The sequence below is a fragment of the Corvus cornix genome, chromosome 3 (genome assembly GCF_000738735.6).
Source record: "Corvus cornix cornix isolate S_Up_H32 chromosome 3, ASM73873v5, whole genome shotgun sequence".
NCBI lineage: Eukaryota > Metazoa > Chordata > Aves > Passeriformes > Corvidae > Corvus > Corvus cornix.
In genome coordinates this window covers 12,240,660-12,253,573 of record NC_047056.1, presented here as the reverse complement: position 1 = coordinate 12,253,573, position 12,914 = coordinate 12,240,660, and the positions used below count along the sequence as shown (strand labels likewise).

The 12,914-nt window shown below is 38.6% G+C and overlaps 1 protein-coding gene across 5 annotated transcripts in view; it reads left to right on the top strand.

The window, feature by feature from the left end:
• The window catches only part of MAP4K3 (mitogen-activated protein kinase kinase kinase kinase 3), a 66,735-nt gene that overhangs the window by 22,853 nt on the left and 30,968 nt on the right, over window positions 1–12,914 (top strand). For 3 of the 5 annotated variants that reach the window (XM_039568633.1, XM_039568632.1, XM_039568631.1), the window contains exons 9-15: window positions 1,303–1,434; window positions 1,730–1,792; window positions 1,874–1,955; window positions 2,058–2,168; window positions 6,374–6,449; window positions 7,421–7,479; window positions 10,074–10,136. In XM_039568633.1, coding sequence (XP_039424567.1) covers window positions 1,303–1,434; window positions 1,730–1,792; window positions 1,874–1,955; window positions 2,058–2,168; window positions 6,374–6,449; window positions 7,421–7,479; window positions 10,074–10,136 — 586 coding nt within the window. The remainder of the gene's footprint in view (window positions 1–1,302; window positions 1,435–1,729; window positions 1,793–1,873; window positions 1,956–2,057; window positions 2,169–6,373; window positions 6,450–7,420; window positions 7,480–10,073; window positions 10,137–12,914) is intronic. The other 2 variants (XM_039568635.1, XM_039568634.1) reach the window with 1 other exon arrangement.

Sequence of the window (12,914 nt, the reverse complement as noted above, 5' to 3'; positions counted from 1 at the left end):
GCAGAGCTTCTGAGAGATTTGAGAGCAGAAGTAAAGAAGCAAAATTTTTGAGATTGCAGAGAAGAAAAATTTAGTTGAAGCAGGCCACGTGGAGGTTTTAGTGGTCATTAGATCTAGATGTGTCTCAGGGCAGGTGAACTGCAGTGCTAGTAACCCTCCTATTTAAATGTTTTGCCCATGTTTCCCCTCTGCTGTGGTAAGCTTCCTTTTTGATTTAGAATGATTGGGATTTTTAATGAACTCTGGAAAAAATGTATCTAAATATAGTTTAGTTATGCAGGCTTGAAGTAAGTTCTACCACCAAAGCTGCTGATGTTTTCAGATCTACAGACACAGATTGGAAGGGACTCACAAGGATCATTGAGTCCAGCTCTTGGCCCTGCACAGGGACATGCTCAAGTGTCACACCATGTGCCTGAGAGCATTGTCCAAACACTTTTTGAGCTCTGGCAGACTTGGTGCTGTGACCACAGGATACCTGTATTTGAATAATGCATCAGCTGAGATGCTGCTTGCTGATTTACTGGAGCGCTCTCTAAGTGACTTTGTCTGTGTTACATTTATTGAGTTATTTGGTACTACTTTTCAGGTGATCTGGACTGATAAAGCTCAAAGCTAAGAAATACTAACATGTTGGCCGCCTCGTAGGGCTACATAGGACAATCAAATTCATAATTCACTTTGGCTGTTCAAAACACATGACAATTCCAAGTGAATAATTTCCTTTAGGTATTCCTGTTTGTGCCAGTTATGTTTGTTCATTTTTGCCACCTGAGAATGTGAAACCACTTTGTTGACTTAAAAGAGGTCAGCTAACATGAGTGAGACAGACTTTACAAACAAGGAGTGCTCTATACAGAGGTGACGATGAGTCTCGTGCTTTCAGGATGCAAGAAAGCTGACATTTTATTACTTCTTCTCTTGTTAGAATTCTTTTCTTCTAAGTCAGTGGATCACTTTCTAGGCAATATGTAAATTTGGATATTGTGTGGATTTTATTGTAGCTGAATAATTATACTTCAGGCTCTTTGGTTGTTGAGTAGTATTTAGTCTGAGACATTGATTTCATCCACTTACTCCTAAATGACCATTTTAGAAACTGCCTATTAGTTACTAGATGATGACTGAGGGAAACTTCAGGTGTACATTGCATAATTTTTACACACACACTTAGGTGTGTGTATATCTATATATACTGTGACTTTGTAGATTGAGAGTGTTAAGGAAGAGAATACTAAACTCATGTGTACAGAAGAATGTTTATGGTGAGAAGTTTACCTAAAAATGTCTTTTACCATTTAGGATGGCACCAGAAGTTGCTGCAGTAGAAAGGAAAGGTGGCTATAACCAGCTCTGTGATCTGTGGGCAGTTGGAATAACTGCAATAGAGCTTGCTGAACTTCAGCCTCCAATGTTTGACCTACATCCAATGAGGTTGGTAAGGGGTTTTAGTTTGGTGGGTAAATGCAGCTAATTAAATAATCCATTTGAAGAGATGGCTGTGTGTTCTTGCGGGTTTTGGATGTCCTGCAGGGCACTGGGCTGAGTGTTCTGAGTGAACAGGACAGAAATTATAACAACTCTTTCTGGTGCATAAGTGTATAATGTCCTGGTTGAGTCTCTTAAACTGATATGGCTTCTTCCTGCCTATTAAATAAAGTGTTTAATAATTTATCTCATGTATCTATTGCAGCATAACCACAGAAATGCTGTTGTTCTTTTTTTTCAGAGCACTTTTTCTGATGACAAAAAGCAACTTCCAGCCTCCTAAATTAAAGGACAAAATGAAATGGTAAGTACTTCTCTGTTTCAGTAGTTAATGAAGGTACTTTACTGGGAAATTGATTTTAATGTTTAACACTTTGTTTTACAGGTCCAATAGTTTCCATCATTTTGTGAAAATGGCACTTACAAAAAATCCTAAAAAAAGACCTACAGCTGAAAAGTTGCTACAGGTATAAATTTATGTATGAGGGTTTTTTTAAAGTTATAAAATTAAAATGTGCTTAATGTGAGCAGCTGGAATTTTAATCTCCGTGTTTCCCTCTGTCTTTCAGCATCCCTTTGTTACCCAGCCATTAAATCGAAGTCTTGCCATTGAACTTCTGGATAAAATGAATAATCCTGATCATTCCACTTACCATGATTTTGATGATGATGATCCTGAGGTAGGAATATGTTTTAATTAAGGGGGTTTTTTTGCCAGCAAAACTAAACTGTTGTGATTTATTGAGCCCCAGGATTTTTTTGTGATCTGGAAATAGTCTCAAGGGTTGCTTTTACTTTTGGTTGTGCTGCTCTGTCACACATACAGGCACTTAGCAAAAATCATTATATTTTTGGAAAGGGAAGCTCAAAGAGAAAGAGATTTAGATACTTCAAAATTTTGTTTATTGTTGTTCAACAATTTTGAAACAGTAAATGTGGTCTGCTTCTCCAGTCCTGAGTTCTGTCATGCATTCTGCTGTATGTTTCTTTATGGAGTTATGTTTCCATCTGCAAAGAAAGCATTCATAAAAATGATTTTATACCTGTGTAGGAGAGAATGATCCTGTAATGTTTTTGTCAAATGGTTTGATGTGTGTTTTTTGCAGATTGTATTTTTCCATCTTAGAATATTCTGAAACTTGATTTCACTTACAGTTTCATCAAAGAGTTTCTGATTTTCTGCTCAAACAGCTGGGAAAAAGTAGCCTGCTTATGTAAGATGATAAAGAGCACAGGACTGAAGTGTTTAATACAGAAGAGAAAACAGATATTCTGTTACTTCATCCTGTCTTCATACTTTACTGCATGTTAGCAAATACTTCCCCAATGTTTACAGTTCCCTTTTTTTTGAAGAAAAAATGTAATCCTTTTAACACAAATGCCACTGATTCTTGAATTGCATATTTTTGGTGATTTTTAATGGGTAAACTAGTTTAAAAATGCCTTCAAAGTAAAAGAAGCTTAAACGAGGCAACTAATTTAAGAGACTAATTTTCAGATTTTACAAGTTAAATGAGCTTTTAGCCCCTTGAACAGCAAAGACAAGTTGACTTGCACCAAGTCTATCTTAAAAGCTAAAATAAAAAGTGTGGAAAGAAGCCAAAGTGAAATAGATAATATTTTATGTTATGGAGTGCAGTGCTTGCATATTTTCCAAAAGAGATGGAAAGAGATGAAGGCATAAGGATGGAATAATAGTCAAAACTTTTAGAAGCAAATGCACACAGTGGAGCACATTTAATAGATTTTTCCGATAAAAAAGAATTAAGTCAAATACAAGAAATCCCTTGATGTGGTTGGCTTTCAGGTCACTTAAGAGAAAGGTGTCTGATTCCTGATGGAGTCAGCACTGAGTAACTTGGATCTTCTCACCATAAGCTCATGAGTGTCCTTTAGTTCTCTCTCTGCTCATTGATGAGTGAGAGCTCTGAGGCCCTTCAGGTGGTGTTTCTGTGGAAAGCAGAAAACCAAAGCTTTCATGAGCTGCTGTAAGAAGAAAGGTAGTGTGCTTCCTGTGAGTGAGCTGCTCAGCTCTGTGAGGCTTCCCTCCCAGGCTTTCCTGGGAGATTGTGCTGAAACCATGTACCATTTCCCTGTGTCACTGGTGTATCTTTTTAGTAGGACTCTTGACCTTCATTTTGGGCTGCTCAGGTGGAGACTTTCTCTTCTTCTCTTGCATGGAGTACCAGTCTGCATTTTATTGATAATTACTGGTAGCTTACAAAATAGTGTTCACTCTTACATGTCCCTTGTGACTTAGCATTAAGAGGGCTCTTCTGTTTTCTACTGTAGGGCTTATCAATTATCCCATAATGAAGTGTGGTATCAGGAGCAAAAACTGTGCCTTGTCTGGGGAGAAATTGAGCAAGTTTTGTATTTCAGATGAAGAATCTCACCAAGGCAAAGCAGTCATTGGCATTGTGGTCTTTCCATATAACAAAATGAGTGGAATAAGAAGTGTATGTTATGCACAATTTAACTTGCTCCATAACTTTCTTGCTCATAGAGGCAGCTGGAGATGTTAATTTAGGGATTGGCCAGTCCTGTACTTGTGACAAGTGCCTGAATGCATCCAGCAAAAATCAAAAGAAGTGATAAAATGTAGTACAACGTAACACAGTACAAAAACACCATTGAGAATCTAGAGCCTCAGACCTATTCCCCAGTTTGTCTAGAGCTATTGATTTTTTTGACTGGTGGTGGTAATGTTTTGGGGTTTTTTGATGGGTTGTTTTTCTTTTTTGGAGACTAGAGAGCTTTTCTGTCAGTGGTCTTTGAAGGGAAGTCTGCTGCCCACTGTGGTGACAGGTCTTCACTTGGCCTGTGCTGCTTTTAGGGGGATGCGATCTGTTACTGCTTGGATAGTCTGCAGAGCTGAGAAGTTGATCTGAATTTGCCACCACTCTGAAGAGTACCATACTACATCTTTAAATCATTCTGAACTCAAAGGTGAAGTGTTTAATGTGTGAAAACAAAAAACCATGATGGCATCATTTGGGTATAATCAAAAAGGTTCTTCTGTTCATGCAGTTGTTACTTGTTTGACAACAGTATCTGACATTTCCAGCATATTTCCCTATCCCAGCTCAAGGAGGGCTTCACTTAATTTCCCGTTCAGTCATGGACAGGATCTCTGGTTGGGACTCTGGACTTAGGAGATGTTGACAATTGCCTGTTCTTCCCTTTTCTGTGACAGTGATTCTCAGGATGGATGTGATATTAGCTGAAAAGGCTGCAGAGAGGAAACTGCTCGTGTTTTATGCGTAGCACACTGCAAGTTTTGGGGATAAGATTGCTTTTGAGATCTGTGCCATGATGGAAATTGTGCCCAACTGGCATTTGTGTCAGGAAGTTAACCTACATTCCTTTGTCCTCCTGCACAGCTCAGATGTCAGGTGTTGGTGTCAGCCTGTTGTCAGTGCAGGTATTTCAAGGTGACTTGAGGACTTTGTCCTCATGACTGAGAGATGAAGATTTGATCCTGAATGTAATTCTGTGGGCATGGAGAAGGTGACTGGAGGACAGGCTCTGTCTATAGTGCAACCACAGACATCTGTGTCAGGGTGCAGGTGCTCGCACAGTATTGCTGCAAAGGTGAAAATACCTCCTGCTGGGCTCCTGGCGTTACAGCTGGGTGCTGGCATTACAGATGCACACACATCATACACAACCAGGCAGTGCCTCTTAATAAAAGATTATAAATGAGCAGCCTTTCGGCATGCAGTATCAGATCAAACCTTGACATGCTGTAGCAAACCATTTTCGAAGCTCAAAGAGTGCGCAATAGACCAAATGGAACTGTGGAAAGGAAGGATTGACACAAGCTGTGAGAAACAGAAAAACTGCTGCTGAGATATGTGGGAGAAAATACACACCCACAATCTGTAAGTCTCTCCAGTTTCGAGGAAGAGCAAAGTGAACAAAAATGGGAGGTGAAACACCATGTATGTGTGTTGGATCCTAATAGGAAGCAAGAAAGTATTGTGTGAGGAAAAGGGGAGAAGGGAAATTATGTTTTCAGGTAGTATTTGAGGAATGAACTGTTTCTGAGCTATTCATGACTGTGATAGTACAGCAACAGCAATATTGGTAACAAAAGCATACAGAAGGGTGATTCACCTGCAAAGATGCTCACCATGGACCTTGAGGCAGTGAACAAGGGTGGACAATGCCCCCACATTTCTGAGAGAACTTGCAGTGGTGCATGTAGAAAGAAGAGAGGAAATCCAACAGAGGGGAAAAAAAGAAAGCCAGGTTTTAAAGCACAGAACACTTCATCCTGTAGAGAAGTAAATGGAAATTCAGGGAAAAAATAGAAGTGGAATATAAATATGAAGGTGAATTTGTAGAAGTTTTGCTATATCTCTTGCCACACAGCACAGGAGTACCAGGAATACTCCTGTCTATTCAGCTTTGAAAACCTCAGGCAGGTTTCTCATCTGCTTAAATAATGTAACTGATGACATTTTAGGAATCAATTTTAGTTAGAAGCTGGGAAAGTGATTTCGGTATCTAATGGAATGAAATCTGCCAGTAAGTCAGATTTAGACTTACTGCTTATTTTAAAAACTACCAATAGCCTTAAACTGAATGGTGAAAAATGAAATGCTCTATGGGCAAAGACAAATGCTGGCTAGCATTAGCTTTATTTGTTCAAATGCAGTGTTCTAAAACCCCTTATATTGAAGGCACTCAACAGTTAAAATGTCTCCAAATAATTTTAACTTTAATATATAAAAAATTGCATGCAGTCTTTACATTTAGCTTTCACTTGATTTCTTTTTTTTTAATATTACGCTCAAGAAGCCTGCTGAAAACTGTTACACACTACAGGGTTTCAAGTGAGTATGTTTTGGTATTGAAATATTTTATTCTTCCCTTCTAGCCTCTTGTTGTGCCTCACAGAATTCATTCAACAAGTAGAAATGGGAGAGAAGAAAAAACACGCTCCGAAATAAACTGTAAGCATGTGTAATGTGACAATATGATGTATTTAATCATTGATATTATTTCAGCTGGTATTTTGGGTATCTGACATATATAGAAGCATTTTTAATGATGCATAGGAAAATGAAAACTTAGGCTCTTTCACTTAAGGATATAGGTTCTTTAAAATATTTGGATACACCCTTTGCCAGCACTACAGCAAAGGTGATTATTGCTTCATCTTAATTGAACAAGACACAGCCTGAGCTCTTCTGAGAGCTGATTGACATAGTTTCATGTGTTGCTCCAGCAAGGATATTCAGACCAATGCCAGATTCAGCTGGGTAACAATGGCAAAGGATTATTTTTTCTTCCTTAATTCAGTAGCTTGGATTTGCTTTTGAATTGAAACAATCCCATAGAGGTCAGGAAGGGAGGAGGTTGATCACTGGCCATTAAAAGCAGACTCCATCCCCCTAGCTGTAGTAATTCTTTTGCTTGAATTAATTCAGAGCAGTACTCAGAGCTTTAGCTGTCTTCTCTTAAGGTAAAATTGAGAGTAGGAGTGTTCAAGAAGTCCTGCCAAAGAGTTGTTGTGGTAAGTCACTCCAAACATCATTCAGCACTCTTTAGTGCTAGTGAGTCTCCCAGAAGAACAGATCCAACAGTGAATTCACACCATGGCTAGTTTTTTTCTAAAAATTACAGCTAAAAATTGCACCTCTAAAGAGGACACTTCACTGCCCTATTTGCTCAGTGGTTTTCCTGTTCCTTCTAATGAGTAGGTGAGGCAAATGGTGATTGGGCTGCCTTTGTGATAAAGAGTACTTTCTGGGCCCATTAGTTTCTAGCAGGCACAAGTTTGGTATGTCCATGTGTCACAAGTTTCTGTCAGTGAGGATATGATACACTCATTAAACTGATTTTTTTCTTTTTTGTTAGCCTTTGAAGCTAAGTCTTTGTCTAACTACAGTCCAACTTCTTGTTTTTATTTTCTCCCCTTTAGTTGGCCAAGTAAAGTTTGATCCACCCTTGAGGAAAGAGACAGAGCCCCATCATGAATTTGTGAGTAACAAGCGGCATGAGCTATGCACTACACATTATTCCCTACAAATATCTGTGGAGGAGGAGAAATCCAAGATGTATAGCATGCTTCCTTGGTACTACTGAACTTGTTAGTGATTTTACTGACAAGTTGTAACAGTGGTTTTTTGGTGCCATTACACTCACTGTATGTAGCAAACCTCTGTATTTGTGGTTTCTGCCAGGTGTGCTGTATGTGCTAAGCAACAGCCCTTTGTGTTGCAGGTTACCTATATCCTTTGTACCTCACTGCCCAGTATAGCATTCCCTTTATTTACAGAGTTGTTTTTTTAATTAATTCCTGTGTGTACTCAACTGTTTTTCTCCCTCATTCTTGTATTGACAATGGAAATAATAAAATTCAGAGCTTGGGGGGAGAGGTACAATGCATTTTAAAAGAATTTCCTCTCTGAAAAATCCTTCTGTGGCTCTGTGTCACAGATGAGCCATGCTGAGTCTGGCAGCTGATACTTTCTGCCAAGGTGTATTGCCAGTGATTTCTTCCTGTGGGCCCATCAGTACAAGGGGTGTAAGAACTCAAGCTGTGGGGGAAAAGGTGTCTGTGCTGTGTCACACACAATTGCAGTAGCTTCCTCTCTTCTCTGGAGACTGTTGCTTTCCACATTTGTGCACTTGGGCAGTTTCTTCACATTCCTGGACAAAAATACACTCCTTTGCTTCCTCACTGCAGACTTGTGTGTTCATTTTGTTTTCCTAAGGCAGGTGTTACAGAGAAAAAGTTGGCTTAGTAGATAGGTGGGAGGGACAGTGGCTTTGCTCTGAGTTGGTTTTTGGAAGGGTGTGTACTTAGGAATGTACTTCTGTAGTCTACAAACCACATGTGAGTCGGATTTCTGACACAGACTTCCTTGTGGTGCTCTGTAGTTGTACTGAAATAATCCTTCCAAGTGCTTTGCCCTTTGGTAGTGGGTCAGCATACTCTGGCTGTATGAGGTTGTATTTAACCAGGCTCGTCCTCAGAACTGGCTGGACAGAGAGCCTCAGTTTCTGGTGCCTGTTTGAGATGGAGGAGAACAGCTGACCAAATCACACGTGGGATTTAGAGAAGTATTTCAGATGTGTTACTTAGACCGTGACATAACTGTAATTTAGGAGCCCTGGTTATGTAAGTTTTTATTAAATATGATAATGAAGGCAGTGCTTCTACCCTAAACCCATCATTTAACTCAAAATTATTTTTGAGCTGATTCCAGGTTATCCTGTGTTTGCTTCCCTGTTGCATGGTCTGGATTGTAAAGAAAATGCAGTTGGAAGCATTGTATTGTTGAAATTATCATGCTTTTGTTCATTAAGAATTTTATTTATACACACACAATCATAATTGCAAAAGGATGTCAGGGGGGAGGCTGAAGTTTTAAAAATACTTTTCCCATTTCTTTCTTTTTATCAGTTGCTGAATATACAAACCATAATGGATAACTCCATGGGGCAGTGGTGCTTTTATTGCACCTTAGGAACTTGAGTTGCTAAACTGGAGAGGGATTTTCTAAGGGGGTTAAAGCACAGCTTTTGAGAGCACTTCTTTGACAGGTGTTGTTGGAAGGGAGGAATCCAAGCCTTTTCCTACACTGTGTGTTAGCAGTCAGGACCTTTGCACTTTGGAATCTCAGAAGCCCTTGCTGCTTGGTGAAGGGACTTGAACCATCCAGATTAATTCTTCTGATAAGAAAATATGTTAGTGTTGTCTGTTCTGGTCAGATGTTTCATATTTGAAACCTGTCCAAAGAACTTGCCTCATCTCCCTGTCTGTAGGGAGCATCTATAACTGTTTGTTTGGATCTTTCTGAAGAGGAAAATTAACTGCTCTGTGCTTTATGTCAGAAGGAAGCATGCAGACCTGATATGTTCTTCCCAGATAAAACAGATTTGTGATTTCAAAAATAATGATGTTGGGTCCAGAGACCAAATTAAAAGCATACAGGTATAGATTAGCTGTAGAACCAGTGGACATTTTAAATTGGCATGGCAGATTGCAAACAAGTGACCTATTCAAAGAATGGATGCTTTAGCAAAGAGCCTCCGCACAAACCAGTCTGTGGGAGAAATTTGTAGTAATCTACCTGCTCTGGCAGAGAAAGTCTTTGAAATGGAAGTGGGAGCAAGAGATGCCTGTGTCTTCCTCTAGCAGTAACAGTGGGGATCTGTTTTCATTAAAGCAGTTCTGATGCTTTTACTTCTGTCTCACCAAGCATGTTTACACTTACACTCAGTTACTTATGTGTGTGAGTGCACAAAGGACTGGACCCCTGCAGCATGAGGAGTTATGGTCTGTGCTGCACTGAGATATTGAACTGGACTCTTACTGGGACAGTTTGTCACACATTACCACAGCTCAGCTGATGAGCAATAATTCATCATTTTGGTGTTTGGTAATGTGACCATTCCCTTAGCTGTGTTTTGCCCCCATCCCAAGAACTGTCTTAACATGGTTTTGAGTTTCAACTAACAGTATCTTTTTTTTTTTTTTTTTAGCAAGAAAATTTACATTTATGTGCACCTGGCTTTCAGTCACAATATAAATAACTCGCTTTTCTTGATCTCTATCTAATGAACAGCCTGACAGTAGCGATTTTTTGGACAATTCAGAAGACATATACTACACTGCAAGATCTAACCTGGTATTTTTCATCTTATGCCTTTCTTTGTCAGTGTTAGTTTGGTCCTTGTTTTCCTTTTTGAAAGCTCATGTTTTGTCCTGTTGTTGTAGTAGTGGTGTTTTCATCTGTGTGAAAACCATTCAATGTAACTATTAGTCTGTATGTGTATTTCTGTAGTGTAGAAAGAAATTCTCAGTATGTGCAGCATTGTGACAGTATTTAACCTGTATTCATATTTACTTGAATTGCTCTTACAGAAGGGGCTTAGTGTTAATGCATTCATTCTCATTTCTTTACTGCCATACTGTGCATAATTTGTTCGTTTTTTAGAGGGTGATTGAAAATAGAAGAAACATATTCTTTGTATTTTTGTCTGGTAGTTCCTTTAAGTGATCCCATGCAAGATATAAAATATATAAGTGTAAGTCTCTGAATTCTCCAGATGGTAATTATGTTACAGAATGAGTATACACTTAATAGAAATAACAGAAAGTGGGCTCATAACTGTTTTCAATGGTATTTGGCATCATATAAAGTCTGATACATATTCCAAATTTTTTGTTGCTGCACTGCTAAAACATTTGGTTGTTAGCATCACACTGTAGAAATCACTGTAGGAAGTGAGTATTCTTATGTCTCTGCTCTTTGTGTAGTTAGATGGGTAATGCATCCAAGTCTTGGACAAACTGTTGGAAAAAAGGAAGCAGCATTCTGTACTAAATGAAGAGCATTAATCTACTAATTTTCTTAGATTTGTGAGATGTTTAATATAGGTGCTCCAAGAGGAAGATGGGAAAACTGGCGTGTTTGAGAATGTCTTGGGGTTTATGTGATAATTTTTTGTTGTTTTGTTTTTTAGTGTTTTTTTTTGTTTCTTTGTTTGTTATGCCATCTGTTGGCTTGGTGTGACTTGAATCTGCCAGAAACATAGTTAGTGAAAGCTTAGACTGTCTTTGCCTTTCTTGGAAGGAATTTTCTGTATTGCATATTTACGAGAATGTTTCACAAACTGTTTTAAAATCAGTAGCTTAGATTTCCCTACCTGGTGGCAACACCTCCATCCTGTGCAGTTCCTCTGGTTTTGAGAGTGTGGTTTTGGCTTTTCAGTTTGGTTTGCTTTTGGTTTCCTCTTTGCAGTTTGACACCTTTTAAATCTTTTTTTTTTAAGGTTACTCTCAGTGTTGTCACATATCTTGCTAGCCTGGTGTCTGTGGGTCTAAGAGCAGAATGAGAACATGTCTCATAACTGAACTGTCCTTTCTTATCCTTCTACCCCATACTCTTCAGTACACTCTTCAAAAATTGTAACTATTATAAAACTTACCAAGTACTACTGTTGTTACTGTCGTGAGATGTGTTTTTAAAGTCACTCAGCAGCACTTTTTCTTTCTCTGTTTCACTGCTTTCTTCACATCCTCCTGTGCTCATTGTGAATCAAAGTGGAGAATTCTGAGTTGGTGGTAATACATCATGAATTTTTGAGAATCTTCCAGTAAGAGCTAACCCTTAGAGGAGATAATTACTAGTTGGTTCATTCTTCTGTAGGATGTGCTAATCAGAGATTCTCTCTGTGTCTCCTTCCCCCACTCCTGCTCTCTCAGTATTGGTTTCAGATATGTTCATTGAGAAGTGATACATGAATTTTTCAAATGTCATCAAGAGGAGAAGATTATACTTTTTCACAAGCATTATGTATCACCTACTACTGTTGGGCTCTTTCCCTGCTGTTGTACTGGTTTTATAAAATACCTCATAAGCAGCAACTCCTTTGCAGAGCTGTGTGTCTCTAAGGTTGTAAAAAAAAAAAAAGATCATAAATTGAGGCATACTTTGGACTACAGACAGTTGAGGTTCAAAGCAAATTTGGGGAGTGACAGTATTTTTACCTATCACCACGTATTTTGCACAGCTGGATTGATCATATGGCAGTTTATGCAGTCATCATGCACATTACCTTTCAAACATTTGATGCCTATGATGTGGCTACTCTTAAAAATCATTCCTGTCTTTTTATTCTCCCCCTCCTTCCCCCTGTGCTCTTCTGAAACAGCTGCCTGGATCTACCAGAAGAATGGAGAAATTGAGTACAAGTCTTGTTTGCAGGGAAAAGTCCCTGTCCAAACCCCAGTATCCCTTAATGCAAATTGCAATCAGAAAGGACAAGATAGTGCTTCTCTTTGATCTTCTACAAATATACCCCTTTGGTTCATAGCTAAATAAATAACAGACTATTTTGCTCTAAATACAGGCTCTTCTGCCTTTCAGGATAGGTGTTTTTTCTGCAATTAGACAAGGAATTTCTCAGAAACTTTCTTGGGTACCTTCCATCCTTTGAGATTTTTTTTTTTGCATGTGCTACTTCCTGTCATTCAGATTTCTTCATGTTCCTATTTTGTCTTCTTAGTCTTGTGTGCACATTAGATTTGCATAAGGTAGATCTTTTCACTGTCTTTCTGTATATTTTAAAAGCAGTTGCTTGGATCCTGGCTCAAATAAGTGGCAGAGCTGAGCATTGCATTTGCAGTGAGCTCAGGAAATGGTTTACATCAAAGTCACTTTTAAAAATATGTATTCTTTTTTCTGGGACAATTTTAACTTATGCTGTTGCTTCTGAGTCACAAAAGCTTATTGTTGTTCTGACTCAAAACAAAATGTCACATTGAACCAAATGAAAATATTTTCATTTAGGTTATCGTGATCTACAGTGAAATTCTGTGGCAAAATATTTTTCTTCCCATTCATAGTGAGCTGAAAAATAATTCTGGTTCATGTATGGAGAACTGGGCTGCACACCTTGTT